Below are 17,552 nucleotides of genomic sequence, written 5' to 3'. Positions count from 1 at the left end.
GCGTCGCGACGAACTAGCGATCTTACACGCAGACATACTAGCGTTCCGCGGACACATCACGTACAATGCAAGTCGAGAGAGCGAAAGACCATAAACACCCCTGTGAAGGCTGGCAGAGATGCCGTGAAGATCGTTGCCCTCCGGGTGCACAGTAGAAGTAAGTAGAAGGCCGTAAAGATTTTAGGACTCTTTGGACATGAGATGTTGGCTGACGCGGCGGCAGCGCTATGCAACAACGAAAATCAACCGGCTCGGCTTGCCCGCGTTCCTTTCACTGCAATTCTCTACCCTTCTGCGAGATTTTTCTTCCGATTTTATCGGAGAATTAGAGAAAGCACGCGAGGATCTTTGTGATCCGATTTTATTTTGTCCATATATTTGATGTAACTACGGTAGATTTTCGGTAACCGGAACACTCGTTGACAAAACGCTCGAATTTTACCGGGATATCGATCACTATAGAGGATTGGAGAAGAATCTAATCATTTTGTCGCACATATTTGAAAAAAGATGTGGTACACTAGAAATCGAGGTCACTTTTATAAACCGACAAGTATAAGTAAAACAAATTATAACCGAGATCGAAATTATAGCAAAGGTAAAATTTATCTGAGAGCAAGTGAAAGGCTTTTATATATATATACATATCTTGTATGCTTGAAGCCTTGAAAGTATCCTGAAAGTAGTCCGTTTTAAAAATCATCATATATCTACCTTTTACACTTTTACCTACTTCCTGGCTTGATCTAATCTTATCATAAAAGCAAGGACAGTAAAAACGTTCGAAATTATGATACGATAAATTAAAATGAGCTTTCAAAATTGATACTCTATAAGGCAGAAGGCATACACCTTGTGAACGGAGCTTCAAAATTTTATAGCCTCTGTAGGTTTAACTTGCGATATCTTAATTCGCTTTAACACGTAAGTAAGTGTACAAATAAGGAATAAAAGCAGTTAAAGGACAACATGATAAAAGGAAGACATTCATAGAAAAGAAAGAGTGATAGCGCGGAAATACGAGTCGTAAGTTACTTGCTTGATGTGCAAGTGTGGATCGCCAACACTGATGGGAGCTATAATATTTTATGGCATTCTTGTGATAGTAGTAAGCTGCCCACTGAGCAGAGCAGATACAGCGAGGGTGAAAGTGACAGATCATTTAACCCTGTCGCCTCGTAAAAGAGATCCGACTCGAGTCACTAGACTGTGACCAACTTTACAATCCACCCTTCCTTCAGGCGGGTTGACCAAAATCTTGCAAACTACAACCACGCTGTTTTTAAGACTGATTTAGATCCAGAGTCGATAGTTTAACATACACGCGAATCAATTCTTTCGTTCCTTATTAACTTATTTAACAGCCACAAATATTTGTAATTTATCCATTGCACAAACATTTTAACATTTAGAAACGTATAAGAATGATTGATAAGTGAAATGAAACTGTATTTATGTAGTTAGTTTCTAAAAATAACACGAAAGTAATATTCTACTTCACAGTTCGAAATATGAGTGTGCACCTAAGGATTAACTTAGTTGTAGAATAATTAGCAGTGATAAAGGACGTATATATATACACATAAGCTTATAACAGCAATAACAAGCACAAATACTGGGCATTGCATATTCGTTTGAATATCGTAAAACTTTCGCTTGAAACACTACTTCGACATTTCAAACAACTGTCTAATAACGTAAAAAGCTCACGTAAGTAACTTTTCTTTGAGCTATGTATTAAACTCAAAGCAAGAAACTTCAAGAGTACCATTGCAACAGATACTGTCACGAACGGTGTTATTGCATATTGAGGATAGATCTATGTATAGCATGAAAAGGCCACACGCATCGATATTTCACACGTTATTCGTACATATAGTTTTTTAATATCAAGTTTAAAATTATTTACAAGGAGCATTGTTCGATTGACGATGAAATTGCATAGATTTTTGGTTCGTCAATGGTTACTGATAATTTACAACATTTCTAATTTATCATGGTTATTATTTTTTTAATTATTTAATTTTCCAAAGCAGGAGTACTACCTTCTTAATTATTTTTCTCGTAAAATATTATTTTTCGTCTCTGTTACTGGCAATTAATTTAAGAGATGGATCTACTTTTGTGAAAAGTGATCAATGAGCAATAGTTTGCAACTTGCGCGAGTTTATCTGTTACATAATTTGAAATATTTACAAATAGCTTCTCTTTATCAAATAGTATGTTCAATTAGAATGTGTCGACATATAATCGCCATACAAGATAAGGTTTTATTTACGTAGTTTCCTTCTGATTCGCTAACAAAAAATATACAATAAACAAAAATGAAGCTAACTTCTAATCTAATCCACCAATAGCATTTCTAGAAATATTTTTATATGCCTTGTAGTACTTTTTCGATTCGTATTAAGAAATCTATACGACTCCATTATTAATTAAATAGTATTTCGTATTAAATGTACCCAACTTAGAAAAACTTGATTTACCAAACATCCGCAAAAAATCGAACAACTTTGAATGTCAATGAACCGTTTGTACTATACTACTACAGAATGTATAAGCGGTAAACAAAAGCATCAGTTCGTATCCTACAACCATTTCTGCGGTTACAGTGATCGATTGTGTTTCTAAGCACATGTTCCATTAAATATAACTCCCTCGTTAACTCAATCGTACGTGATAGAATATCTCTCTATTCTGAAGAAAGTATAATTATAAGATTCCAACAGATGAAAATTGCATAGTTTTACTAGGATTAAGTGTTTCTTTCGAATACTTTGTTTCACTGTTAATGATAAAGGAAAAGATATAAAAAGTTACGAATTTTATTAGTTCATTTAAAGCATGATGATCGTATAGTCATATATAACTAACTAAAATTAATTGTTTACCTCATTCACACTGTAACTATAAAGTAGCGTAGCAGCGTAAGTTTCACATCTGAAGTGTCATAATACGTAGCGTAGTTACTAATATTTTTAAAAAGTTGAAACTAAGTATTTTATAAAAACATTATTTTTAGATTATTTTAGAAATATCAAGGAAAAATTCAAGCAACCTTGGCGATAAAAAAATATATAATTATGTATTATCTAAGTCATGCATTTTAAATTCTCCGTTATTTTGTTACACTGCCAAAGGATTAATTTAATTGGCACGACAGTTTCGTCTGAAGAAACAGAGAAAGACAAAGTTATACATATTCGTCACAATGTCAGTCTAGGAATATCCTATTATACTATATTTAGCTGCAGTTGTTAAGTAATTGAAATTTTAAAGTCACCTTCGATATACAGCAAGTAGGAAGCTCTGCATGATACTAATTTGCCTTTAACAAGAGAGTGAAAAACTATATTTAAGTCTATTAATAGTCAATCCCTTTACTATGAATGTCAAATTTTTCACACTATGTTCTTAAGACAAAGATAAATCAAAAGAGAGTTTAGGAAAAAAATATTGCTATGAACGGCAAAAAAATTAATTAATTAAAATTATATTTTGCTATGTAACATTAGGGAGACATTAACAATTCGTTAAGTTCGCCTATTCAAAATAGATTTTAATAATGCACGAGACTCAGAACATTAATGTTCCTTATCTTGTCTATTATATCGTATATTTTTGCTAATATATACGTACATACTAAAAAAAAGTCATAAGCTGTCTCATGCATCGTCAGTCTTGTACTTTTCATAGTATGCATATAATTACATCAAACAACCTACACTTTTTACGCGTAAAAATCCAAGAACAGTTAAGTATTGATGATTTCCAAGTACGTTTAGTAACATCGATCGATTCTTCTGACTGAACACGCGATACCGAAGACGACGAAGCTTGTCACGCCAGGAAACGAACGCTTGACGTATGAGAAATGTTACTTTGTCTCTTTGTGCAATTTAGCTTACATTTTTTCCACCGTTGAATTCGTAGTTAGGGAAAATAACGGAAATTAATCCACTGCAGATTAGTGCCTTTATGGGGATTCGAATTGCCATAATAAAAAACAAAATCAATGAGAAATATGAAAATAATTATATCGTACAGAGCAAATTTAATCTTCGTTATTTACGTCTCTAAGTTTAATTGTTTCAGCAATCGGTTTATATTTCATATCAGTTCTAATCAAATTACAATCTAAGGGATTAGCAAGCATTAGTAATTTATTTATATTTCAAATAGTATTGCAGTTTTAGCTTTAGCCTACAGGTATGTATTTATTTAATCGCTTTTGCAAATACTTGGCAGCATTTATGTATTTACATAAGAATTTAACTATATATATATATATATTCTTATCAGTATTTTCATATTAACTGAAGTTTCAGTGGAAAAAAACACGGTATTATTAAATTTAGCTTAACAATGAATAAAATTTTATATTTTTATATATAACTAATGTAAAATACATGTATGATTCATTGTATATTATTACAGTTTTTAATTACTTCTTAATGTTGTTAAATTGGCTAAGATATAATAAACAAAATATATACTATGAACAACATCTGCTTTATACATAGAACAAAACATAGAATCGTTTTTTTTTAAAGTTAAAGAATACACCTTCGAAGGAATAGAAATCGACGTCAACACAATTTGACGAGTATAACTTGATGAACATTCATCGCCTGTATATAATAAATACTTATGGATTTATCGCAGTTGTATCTAGAATGGAGTATTTACGTAAACGATCTGATATTAAAAAACGTATGCCTCGGTACAATGGACGAAACACATGCAATCGATATTTTAATGCAAAGTTTTCTGGTAACTACGGTAGCATCACGTGACATACATTGTGTAGCCGAGCAACAGAAAGCTTTAAATGTAACCGCAGTTACTTTACTTCGACCTGCTTCGCGTTCTTATTTACATTTAAATACTTGCAGTTACCTATTTATACACTTTGCACTCAGCTTGCCAGCAGTTGCATGTATTGTATACCTGTCAATCATCGGTTAGAAACGAGTCAGGCAAGCGGAAAATTTCGCTCAAAAGAAAAAAGTCGGAAAGAGTATGCGAAATGAATTCTAAGATACTCTGATATTATTATTATTATTACTATTAAATAATGTCCTTGTTTTACTGAAAGGAAAAATGAGGGGAAAGATCAAGTAAATATCTGATGATACTCGCACGCGATAACGCGTATATATTGAAAATAATATTTTTATTATTACGATCTTCTTCGATACACGTGGGTACATATATTAAACACATGTATTAAAGTTTGTATGAAAAAATGTTTAAGTACAACTTATAAATGACATTCAAAGGATATTTTATTATTTTAAAAATACCAATTTTATCTACTCTATCTTTGTTTATAAAAATACTTTCTTCTATAAAAAAAAAACTCTTGCCACGAGTAAGATTGTTCATTTACGTTGCTATTAGTTTATCAAACGAGTAATCTAATCTAGGTTATCTCTCTTTCACATTTACAACTATAAAACCGTCTAACGAGACGAAGTAGTAGACATAAACAAATCGTAATTGCTGCGGCTATTGATTGCCGATCAGAGACAATCGAATGTCTCTAGTCTCGCTTCGTTGGGCAGATTGTAGTGCTGATTAGAGATTCAACGCGCATGCACAGTGCATTTATGTTAGGCACGTGCTGTTACAGAAATTTCAAATGTGAATTGTAATTTGACTTTATTTTCACCAATACGAAATGGAATGTAATGGAGTGGATTGGTATGTACAGATTTCGAATGGAGTGAAAATGAAGGAAAGTTTCTTCTGAAAAATGTGCAGAAGCGCAAAAACATAACAGAAAACAAGCGGTGACCATTTATTATTATCAAATAGCACATATGTATTAGAAAATAGACGCTTGAAAACGAGAAATCTCAATTTATATTTCAATCGAATCTCTTTGACCTAAACGCAACATTGTACTTTAGCGAGTGATTAATTAATTGACCGATAAATGTATTTGTTTCCAATAAAACTACTGTCAAATTTTTAAATATATTATGTCTTCTTTACGAAATTACTTGAAAAGTCATGTGTCTATTATTGGTAATTAATAAAAAAAAGAACTTTCTTTCACAAGCTAAGTGATTCCGCCCTGAAAGTATTAACAAGGAATGAACAATCATCCTCGCGTAAATACGATAAATCCTTCGCTCATAATTGTCAAAACGTATAAATAATGAACATATTAACTTTCAATCCGCGATAGTGGGAAGATCGTTTAGGAGGATCGGAGGGTGATGTAACGATGCGTCGCGTCGGCCGAGGGAAAGAGAAAGGGAGGCATAATAAAACCTCGTAGAGTCTACGGTTATAAACTGAATCCCTGGGATAGTCCAGGTTAGAAGCCGGACGTTTTCCTGGAACGCGGACTAAAATCCGTAGGAAACGGGGAAAAGTGTTTGCAGACAATCGAAGTCTAAACATTAAAAGAGATCATCTCGGCATAAAAGAACTTTCTATCGAATTTACGCGTCACAGAGATGCAATATATGCGGCAACGAATAATTCCTTCGGCATTTGGGGTAATTCGTGAAAGTGGCACCGACGTTAACGAGAAAACTTGGCCCACGAGAAACAACTGGGGAGATAGATGCTTATGTTTGAATTTTTAATTGCTACTCATAACTTTACACTACATTTATATTGCCGGGAGTAAGAAAATCATCGGCTTTATCGGATATGCGTTCGAGTTAAACTACTTACGTTAGAGAAAATAGAAAGCGTGTTGGAATATTTAATGTTGGTCTATATATGCTGGAGAATAAGTAAGAAGCAGTCCAAAAATAGTAAAAGTATCGATGTGTAAAATGAAACGGGAAGCTAAAAGTGGACCTATTAACGCTTAATTGTCTGATATTTTCATAAAATGCAAGCTGTAGTGATTAAATCAGGTAATTGAACGAATATGACATTAAGAATATAAAAAATACAAGTATAAAATATAGGAAAAATTAAACTTTAGTACATATCAGTTTTGTAGAACTGTAGAAATGATCTTTCATAGCTTATTTGTAACAACGTTGATCTTCTTTCTTAAATTCATTCAAATATAAATATAATTCTCTCTACTAGAGAATAAATAGAGAATATTTCACAAGAATAAATCTATTTCGTTAAAATGCTATGACATACAATGCAAATTATTAACAAAACCATACTAATGTGAACGTGTCACATTTGTTTAATTATGTAACGTATCAAAATATTGTCAAAGTATTATAAATTGGAGCTGCTGAACTGTTTCAATGACTTGTGGCTGACAGTGACTAAAATTACTTTCCCAAGTAGTTGCTAGTTTTATAGAGTTACTTTCTAATTTCTAATCAGTTACGTTTGTGAAACTGCCTTTTCCCCAGTTACGATCTTTAGCTAGGATAACATGTAGTAGGTATCAAATCGAGAACGTTGCTGCAAAAGCTAAATAATGCAATAATAATAAAAACTGAATAATTGTTACTGTAAAACAATGTTCATCAAATGCACAAGTTCTAAACCGAAGGTGACAATTTTAAACGCGCTGAATCCGCATGCATTTGATATATTGAAATGCATGCATAATATTGAAACCGTGAAAGTTTCTACATACCTTTTCACAAAATAGGTATTCATACTGTTCTGTAATTTATACATTAATTCGACAAGCGCAATACATTTAAGAAACATATCGCAAAATTAGTAACGTTACAGCATACTTATAGCTTCGTTTATAGTCCGTCAAAATGTAACGAACCTGACGTAAAAGCGTACAAAGTACCTGTTAAATATCAAACTCGAAATAACATTGTAGAAAATGCTTGATCGATAGCGCGTCGAGTACTAAAATTGAGTATGATTCCTATAAAGTCGTTATCATCTTTGTTAGAGGGTATCATCAAAGTATTAAAGAATCATTCTTTATTATACTATATGTACGGGGGTGATCTACGTAACTGTTTCATGCTATGACTCCGTTGCCGCTGCAATTACAGAAAAATGTCAAAGGGGAAAGATGAATGATTCAAAGAGTACTATATTCGTAGGATCATGCTCTTTTTCTAAAGTGCAATGATGCAATGTGCAAAGTATGCAATTATTCGTAACAATTAAATTAACTATTTATTATGAAATTTGCTTCTAGGAGCTATGTTGTCTAAGCTGTTCGATAACATTAAACAATTCATCTATGAAGACTGCGTCGATCAATTTATTGTACAAAGTAGTAGCGTAACGCAAACAAATTGTATTACAGAAGTGTTAATCGTAAATTGCATTCCCCTTATACAGAGTATCTTCGCGTGAAGGGAGGAACAGTCATTATTCGCTCCGAACTAATCGTGAAATTATTGGTTGTTAATAGTGTTTATACAATGAAGCCATAAACCACCCGTCTTATGCGTTCTTTGTTCGTGTAAGTGTATTACAATAACTTGTTCCGTGTTTAAATCATTAAGGAATCTTTCTACTATCATCGATCAAAGTAAGACGCTATATGACTAACTATGCTAATCTCTTTTATGAATGTAGGTATCTACATGCAATGTCATTTTTTGTTTATTAATGTACATCTTTACTTAAGGGGAGAATTTTCATCTGAACTAATATAAGGTCGCTTAAAATATTTTATCTACGTAAATAATTTATTTTACGTAAGATATTTTACGCCCTGAAATATAGAACCCATTTCTCTACAACAGAGAAAATAAATAAATTATTTTAATCGAACGTAATTATTAATTACGTAACGATATTATGCAAAGAGATATGCAACAGAGTCATTCGTCGATAAATAAATTTGTCCGAAAAACTGACTCATCACACCACTTACAGCAAAAACCAACCTCGATCGTTTCAACGAGTAAATCGAGAGGATCACGGTGCTTAAGATGGATTTCCATGTCCTGACCTATCCTCAGTTGTATCCATGACACCACGCACTAGAACGGTAACCCAAGAAACTCGTAAATGCTACCCCACAGTGCCACACGACCCCTGAAAACACTGCGCCATGCTATTTCGTGTAATAAGAGAGGCTACCCCTTCGGCGTTTAGTTCAACGTACCAAAGGTCTATAAAAGGGTAATAATTGATGAGAGTTTGTAAGTGGTCAATGTGTACGTCATCGATCGCGGTAGCTGAAAAGGAAGAAAGGAGCCGACTCCGGCCCGATACAAAGATTTACGAGTTAGGATTTCGAGAAGGTGATTGTTACGAGCGAAGGTCCGAAGTCATAAAAATTTCAAGAGTTTCGTGACAAAAGTGAAAAATTTTTTTTCAGACAAACCACAAAACCGTTCTATTTCGATTATCGTACTCGTATTCTTAGAAAGATAGTAACTCGAGCGTAAACTCGTGTTTCGAGTTCCCCATCGATATTAGTACGATCGTAAATTGTACATCGTAGTACAAATGAAATTAAGGAGACATTCGACGAGCATTCTACGGCTCAAAATAAGGGGAAATCAAGAATAACTGAATCGTATTGGAAACTATTGTCGAAGAAATCGAGTTTAAAAAATTGTCAAACATAACGTGAATTTCCAAATCTTTCGAAATTCATAATTCGTAGCTACACAGGATTAGAGAATCGACAAAAGTTATTTTATATTCGCAAATATAGCATAAAAGTTTTGCGTTTTAAATCTTATCTTGGGGAAAATTGAGTTTGAACATGTTTGGTCAAGAATTAAGCCGGTACACATATATTCGACAAACATAACATCATACATGTATGTCTATATTACGTATATATTATGGTCTCCTAATTGCATTATGCTAACGTGCCGCACCGATCGGCAGCATCGTACGACGATGGTTGGAACACGCTGGAAGAAACATGTACACGAAGACGGAAGCATTAAAAAAAAGCATTAAATCCGTCCTATTATCAGGAGTGTTATCTTTGTAGAAATCGTGTATGTTATTCGAAGAATTAATGTTTCTTGCTAAGTAATCAACTAGATCTTGCACGATCTAGTTCTGAACATTAATCTCTACTACAATCGATCAAACGCTTGCTGTACGTTAAGAACCATGCTCTGATTTTATTGACAGATTAAACTCAGGCTAGCTGCCTATGAAGATCGTACGTTACTTCTCCCATACTACGCCACTTACTATGCCTTTTTCTCTCTTGTATTTCACAAGTCCCTTTGCACGCACGGAACTACTAATTACTCGATACAGAAATTATCTCGCTTGTAAAATATTATCACGAGCGAATAAATTCTGCTCGCGGTCCGCTTTAAAATATTCCATATATTTCGTGTCGCATGGGTTACCTGGAATTCATGATGTGATGTGATAAAAGCTCTGTTTCGTAAATAGAATCTACTCTGACATGCTTATTCGGTAAAACAAACGTAGAAGTTACTATCTCTACGGCGCATCATGCTAGTATGAAAAAGACTCTTATTATCTATTAAAAGTAGAAATATTCTCAATGAAGTTCACGGGTTTTTACTAAATGCTTTTCAACGTACTCACTTGACAAATGCGTGTTTTGTAAAGTAGAGAAAGAAAGGGACACTATTTATAAAAGACCCCTTAAAAAGGAGAAGTAACTATGAGAACAGGCAGTTGCAAGTTGTAAGTGTCACGCGTCAGATGGCCGAGACGCACGACTTCACATGGGATTCAAAATGGCGACGACGCAACGTCCTCTGTACACGTACAGTTGGTGAATTGACGTTACGTTTTCACCAAACATATCCTTCTTCGGCGTAACAACGAACCACGCGTTATTAAAAGTTCGTGTTCGATACCTTCAAAGTGCAAGCTCGTAAAGACCGACTTTACAACCCCATATACTCGCTATGATCACCCCTGCTCTAAAGGAACGATTCCCTATGCTCCGTTCGCTTCTACCAAACCTTTCATGATATCGCTGGATCCATGCCACTTTTCCATTACCAACTACGATACAGTGATGCCGTTCCCTTTGTATTAATTTCATCATCGTGGATCTGTGGAAACGTGTCAGTTGGAAATCAATTAACAGATTTATGACTCTTTATGAGAACGACTACCATAAAATTTGGATCGGTCGGGTCCCATGCAAGGACCACGGAACAACGACATAGATCAATGCGATATCGATCAAGCCCGTATTTTGAATTTATTTCTAATAAGGATTCATTTCATTTTATCAGAACGTAGCTCGATAAGCAAAACAACGTTACTGAAACAAAATTGGCCATTAGTTTTGTTTGGCTACCATCGGTAGCTGAATTAAAACAGAACGCAGTATCGATATATGTACACAGGTAAAGAAAACATACATCGGAGTTTCTTCACGAATGAACGAACGTACAACATTGAAAGGAAATAATTTAGTTACGAGTGGCTGATTGTTGTTTCAAACTCGTAAAAAATTTTAGCATCATGTCCATGCATTATCTCGTTGAGATATTGTGAGGGGACGCGTGCTGAGATCCGTCTAGACAGATCGGAACAAGCCGGTGGCGCGTCAATTCGACTTTAGTGTGGTTTGTCCGCACGCAGACTTTAGCCTCCTTCGAACCGTTTACGTCCGTGAACAAACTATTTCATCCGAAAGCGAGCAAAATAACGATAACTTTTAAAAACGAGCCAGATCGTAAAAGCAAGAGCGAGCTCCCAGGTTTCGGCTTTGGTTATAAGTTCGTATTATATTAGCCGGCTTCGAACGACTCACCATCCAATGGGGACGCTCGTAAACCCAGGGTTAACATTCGGTCGGGTTGTCAAGTGAAAGAGTGGCTTGAATTTCGTTGGGATCACTGTGAACGACGTTATAAGTACGTTCGTTCGGTTATACCCAGCGTTCCGAGGCTTTTGTTCAAATTAGAGCTACCGAATCTCCGAATCGAAGATCGCTTTCGATCATAAATTTCTCAACTTTCTAACATCGTTACTTAAAAATTATCACATATGCGTGGAAGGACGCGTGTTATAATTTTGTTACAACACGTTAGAAAAGCTCGTTAACAATTAAAGAGAATCGTATTTCAATGAACACGGCTCTTGCCAAATTTTTCGATCTTCTATAAAAAAAAACTATTCTAGTATTCAGAAAGAAGACTCGCAACATGGTGCAAGTCGATATTATAATAAATTATCTACAGAAAGTGTATTTAAATATTGGAGTTTCTTTTGGGTCTCTTTATTGGCGCGAACTCATCAATAGTGAAACCTATCGAAGAAAGATTAAAGATACTACAAAACGTTATTTTTCTTTTACAATCAAACATAGACAAGAATCGTTTGCGTTATGAACCGTTCAATTTATAAACTCAGACACATCGATTACTCTATCTGAAATTTGCGCTCTAAAAGCTTGTTCATTTGTAAAACGGAGTTAATAGTAGTCTGTTTGAAGTTACGTCGTTGAAGATTCGGTCCATAAGAATATTCTTCCTCCAGTTGGTCCGTTTTATGTCTCTCGTCGTTAAGATGACGTCGGTCAAAGTCGTAAGACGCGAAAGCTATAGGTAATCAGTAACAAACGTTCGATTCGAGGAAGTGGAATATAGTGGTCGAATTGTGTTCGAGAAGAATAATGATCTTTCATTAACTGAACGTCTTCAAATAATATTTTATACGGTAATTGCAATCGATATAATATCTCGTATATGCATACACAGCTAAGTAATAGTCTTCTGACAACGACTACTGAATACTGGTCTTTGTTTCAAAGTCTTCCAACAGGGGAGGTCTTCTTATCTAGTCGTTAATTTTTTATAATTATTTCGTTTTAGCGCTAGTTTCCAATGGTTAAAGATTGACACGTTGGAACTGCGAGATGAAAGAAAGTAGTTGAGATTGTTTTCAATTGTAGTAGCTTCAAACTATCTGAACATTTATACTTTATAAGTAGTATGTACGTACACTGTTTTAAGCGAAATAAGATTATCTATCAAAAGCACGCGATACAAATATGTGAAAGTAGCAACGAGAAAGTACCAATTGCTCTTTAACCAGTAAACGATTCACACACTTTATGCATCCTCTCAAGTAATAAAATGTCTTCATTACTTCTTCGTAATATCTTTTACAAAACAATCAGATTTATTTTAAATGTAATTCGGATCAATAAAATAGATATAACGATATAATAAATATATAGATAAAAATATATCAAACATAAAATGCAAATTAAATTTATGATTCGGTTCATTTATCCAATTATCTCTCCTTTACCCAAAAATAGATTTTACTTATCAGGTTAGAATTACGAATATTTGGAAAGTCAGACTGAAAACCAAATTAATCAACAGCCACGCAATTAATGAACACGAGGATACAATTAGCAATAATATAAGCGGTCGGTATACATGTACGTCTTAAAATACGCAGAAACAGTTTGATTTATAACAACTTTAAAATAACCTACGGCTAATAATTTATCAACGAAATTTCGACTTCTATGCAATTTGTCAAGAGAATGATCGTTTCAGTTTTGAATATAATTTAAGTATTCGTAAAACGCTATCGCGATTAAGGAAATTATTCGAAGCACAGCAGAGTAATCAAAACCGTATAAAAAATGTATTAAGGGACTTTTATTTTTATTTTAATGTAAGAGATTTAAAGAAACTCGAAACAAACAAAACAACGCATACAATTTAAACCAGTACTGCGCTAATGTGTTAAATGGAATTTGGAATAATTTAATGGGATTGAAATCCATCACTTTCAATATAATGTATACTAATGTATATAAACAAATTTTACGTTTCATGAAACGAGATGTGTGATAGTACGTATAATAGTAATGCTCCCGATCTTATTATTGAGCTCGAGATAATGAAAACAATAGAAACTAATTGCTCTATGTATGGAGGGTGAGTTTCATAGGTGAAGCAGAGGGGAGCTCAAAGTCATAGCTGAAAGTCAACGCAAGCAACAGGTAGGTAATCCCAGTTTTCAATGTGTACATATCTACGTACACATTACATGTATATTTATCAACAGGCAAGTATATCGAAGTAAATAGGTTATGAGCATGCGTATTAAATGTATCCTTTCCATACCCATCCCCTCCGTCTGTAATCTTATTTTTACTGACATCATCTGCATACTGGTTCGTTTAAGTCCATGCAGTCTCTTTTAGGATTTTACGTTTTAAAAATCCCAAAAAATTCTTAAATATTTTTTCAAGTTTCTAGAATATCATCCAATAGTTTTTTATTCCTTCGTGTTACCTTATTTTTCTTAAGCAGAGCGAAATTTAAACAAAAATATAGAAACAATGGAAAATTATTTAAAATTACTGCTCGAGAATGACCTAGTAATGCAAATGGAGGGTGAACCATACTACGATCCCGTATTGTAAATATTGTGTTAATGGATGCTTTCAAATTTTAATGGTAATTTATGTTCTGTGATTCGGAAGATGTTGAAGAACGAATGAATTAGCGAAACGAGCTTCTCAAACAATAGTCCTTGATTATTACGCGCTTGCGTGATATTTAATGAAACTTTTAAAGCTTCATTAAAGAAGTTTGCGGTTTTATTACACAAAAAACTAAAAATGCAGTTTATTCTTAGTAAAATATATTGCAGTAATATTTTGCTATGTAGTCACCTCTATAAATGTCTGATATCAAATTCTATGCACATCGTTCTAAGCATATTCTATTTGAAAGCAAGTTTATAGCAAAATACATTGACATCATTAATACAATATACACAATATTAGAAACTGATTCATTGTACGTAATAGCGATATGCATGCTCAAAAGATAGAATAATAGTAGGAAGATTATTACTACTCACTGGTTAGCGACTGCGGCAAGTGGGAGATCGTTGCGGTATGGGGGTGCATCGGCGGTAATTTTCTGGAAGGAGGAATACTGATGACACCACCAAAACCAGTGTGTATGCCGTTGCTACCGTGACTGCTGACCGGTGAATCGCCACTGCTGCTATCGTAACTACCCTCGATACTTATAGCTGGCTGAGGAATAGACGAAACTCGATCGTTTTCTGCACCAAATGGCAGTGGATCCACCTGTTAAGGAAAGATCAATTACGATCGAGGATTGACAAGATACAGGCGACTTGTTTGAAATTATAGCAGCTGAGAGCTATACAGGAAACATAATAGCAATTTTCCTTATATTACAAGTATCCTAACCAGGTGTTAAGAGCGGGAAGATATACGAAATAATCATAGCCTCTCGCAATTCTGTTCGTGCAATTACGGTATCAGCGATTCAAAGGTTCAGACCAATAATGTACTCCTTAATCAGATGATTTATTTCTGAAAGGCATGCATGTCCCGTGAGATTTATACAATCTGGCCTACTCTCTTTGTCAGACGTGATGACAGTTAGAACGTCTGGGCGGGAAAAGTGAAACGAGAATATGAAGTAACGATACCTTCTATTCATCAATTTCAAATGGAACGCGGAATCTTGAATGTTATTGTATATGGAGCAAGATGAAAACACGGAAATATATATATAAATACAGCTACTTACAAAATTATCGATAAAAATGATTAATTTTGATTAGGAAAATTAAAAAATACTTTTCTTCAATTTCCTTTAAATTGTTTAAATTTGTTGTAAAAGTTTGTCACTTTGTGCAATCTTTTTAATAGAGAAAGACCCAAATTACGTATTAGTTAATATCTCTAAAGTAAATTTTCTAAAAAATAGTTGTTATTTATATATGAATTAAAGTTGTGTTTTTATACGTGATTGAATGAAAATTCCACCTTCATTCAAATATTATAAAACATCGCATGAAACTTTTATTTCTAGTGTTATATATACTACAATCAATTAGATGATATTAATGAAGCTCCAATTAATTTTACCATAGTTACAACTATATATGTTTTCTTATATGTATAGTGGTTAATTGATATATTCACATACTAAGTAAATAAAATATATTGCATGTATAGATATATGTATAACATTCAATTTACATTGTTACCAAGTACATACTGTTTATTATATTGTAGAAAGCAGACATAAAAAATTGATGTTTTTATATCTTAAATAATATCGTAAATTTTAAATTCTGTATGTATTTCTAATATGTAAATTAAAAATGTACCTACTGTTTCATATGATCTCCAAACTTTCGTCTTCTTCAATTTCTACAATTTAATAACACACAAAATATTGAAATATATGGATATCGATACAATTCTGCGTAGTGAAAGATCTAAAATCCTAAATCTACTGCAATAATACAAAATTATAAAGACAATAGGAAACCTATAGATTTTGAAATTCCGATCAGAGCCATTAAATACATTTTGACTCTAAACTGAACAGAACTCATGAATATCAAATACATAATTCTATCTAAGAAGAATTGACTGCATTTTATCTTAATTTGTATAGATATTCAATTAATTTGTACAGATACACAAATATTGATGAATACTCATAGAATTCGTAAAATTTAGAAAAGAGATATTTTCATAGTATACATAGCATAAAATTCATAGAAGAGATATTCATAGAATTCATAAAGTATTCAAAAACTATCTATGTTAAAAAAATCTCAAAAAAATAAAAGCATCTCACTAATATGAGTAACAAAATATTTTCACAAAGATACTTAGCAAGCATATAAATAGGTGTAAGTAAATACTTTCTAACAAGAAAGCGAATAATTTTTTATTCATACATTTCAGATATGTTTTTACCTACAACACTTCTTATTATTTGACTAGTTATTACAGCTTTGCAAATATTTTACTTTATAGTGTAATAATATTACTTTAGGAATAAACGGTACATATTTTATACGAATTATGAAAACAAAATATTGCTATCTATATGCTCGCCAGTGTACTTACAAAGAAAAAGAAAAAGACTAACCTCTTCTGCCGCTCTGACTTTGACTTCGTCCTGCGCCAGTTGTCTTCTTAGCTTCGTCTGCTGCGCCATCACTCGTTGCCGATCGGCTGTGATCTTGCACTTCTCACAGTTACAATAACGATACTTGCAGTACCTCTTGTGCGATTTTAGAGTGATCTTCAGCCGATGATTGCGACATCGGGCACAATTTCGTGGTGCACGTGGTCTTGGCGTGCTGTTGGTGGACGACGATGCGTCCGTTTGGACTCGTGTGGAAACCACCTCGTCCCCGTTTTCCATGCTGTCCTGCGAATGTTCCAGATGCTCAAACGTGTTTGCACCATTTGACTGCTGGGGAACCAGGTTTGCGGTTCTGTTTTGCTCGTTCTCTTCACGGTACATAAGTGACCTCGATTCGAAGTCTTCTCGTCACAAAGAATAATTTCGAAGAGATGCTCCAAGTACAGCTCTACGCTAGGCTGTCGATTCGTTAATCTTCTAATATTTTATGCTTGTCGAAAGGATGTACATTACATGTATCATTCGTTCGAGGTGCGGAGAATCGATCCTCGGTACCGTACGTTCCTATCCAATTCGAGTTTCACATTCTGCAACATGAAAAAAGACAGGATTTTTGTAGATAAGTAAGTGAGATCGTGCCACAAATAATCAAATTAATGTTTCACTATCTACGAGAGCTACTAGGAGTTATACCGAAAAAGAGAGAATATATCTTTTAGAATAAAAAGATCCGAAAGGTTGTGACGTTTTCCACGATCG

General features: G+C 33.8%; 1 protein-coding gene across 8 annotated transcripts in view; it reads right to left on the bottom strand.

Annotated features, from left to right (window-relative positions):
- LOC100747969 (doublesex- and mab-3-related transcription factor A2) overlaps nucleotides 1-17,552 on the bottom strand; it is a 94,586-nt gene that overhangs the window by 68,337 nt on the left and 8,697 nt on the right. For 7 of the 8 annotated variants that reach the window (XR_004461638.1, XR_004461637.1, XM_024367390.2 and 4 more), the window contains 3 exons: nucleotides 16,794-17,380; nucleotides 16,022-16,060; nucleotides 14,725-14,959 (listed from right to left, as the gene is read on the bottom strand). Coding sequence is in view for 6 of the 8 variants with exons in the window: in XM_024367390.2 (XP_024223158.1) it covers nucleotides 14,725-14,959; nucleotides 16,022-16,060; nucleotides 16,794-17,174 (655 nt within the window). In the remaining 2 variants the exon portion in view is untranslated. The remainder of the gene's footprint in view (nucleotides 1-14,724; nucleotides 14,960-16,021; nucleotides 16,061-16,793; nucleotides 17,381-17,552) is intronic. The other variant, XM_003489174.4, reaches the window with a different exon arrangement.

Source organism: Bombus impatiens, unplaced genomic scaffold (assembly GCF_000188095.3).
Source record: "Bombus impatiens unplaced genomic scaffold, BIMP_2.2 scf_0318, whole genome shotgun sequence".
NCBI classification, from domain to species: domain Eukaryota; kingdom Metazoa; phylum Arthropoda; class Insecta; order Hymenoptera; family Apidae; genus Bombus; species Bombus impatiens.
The sequence above is the reverse complement of the archived record's forward strand: the minus strand, read 5'-3'. Positions and strand labels throughout refer to the sequence as shown.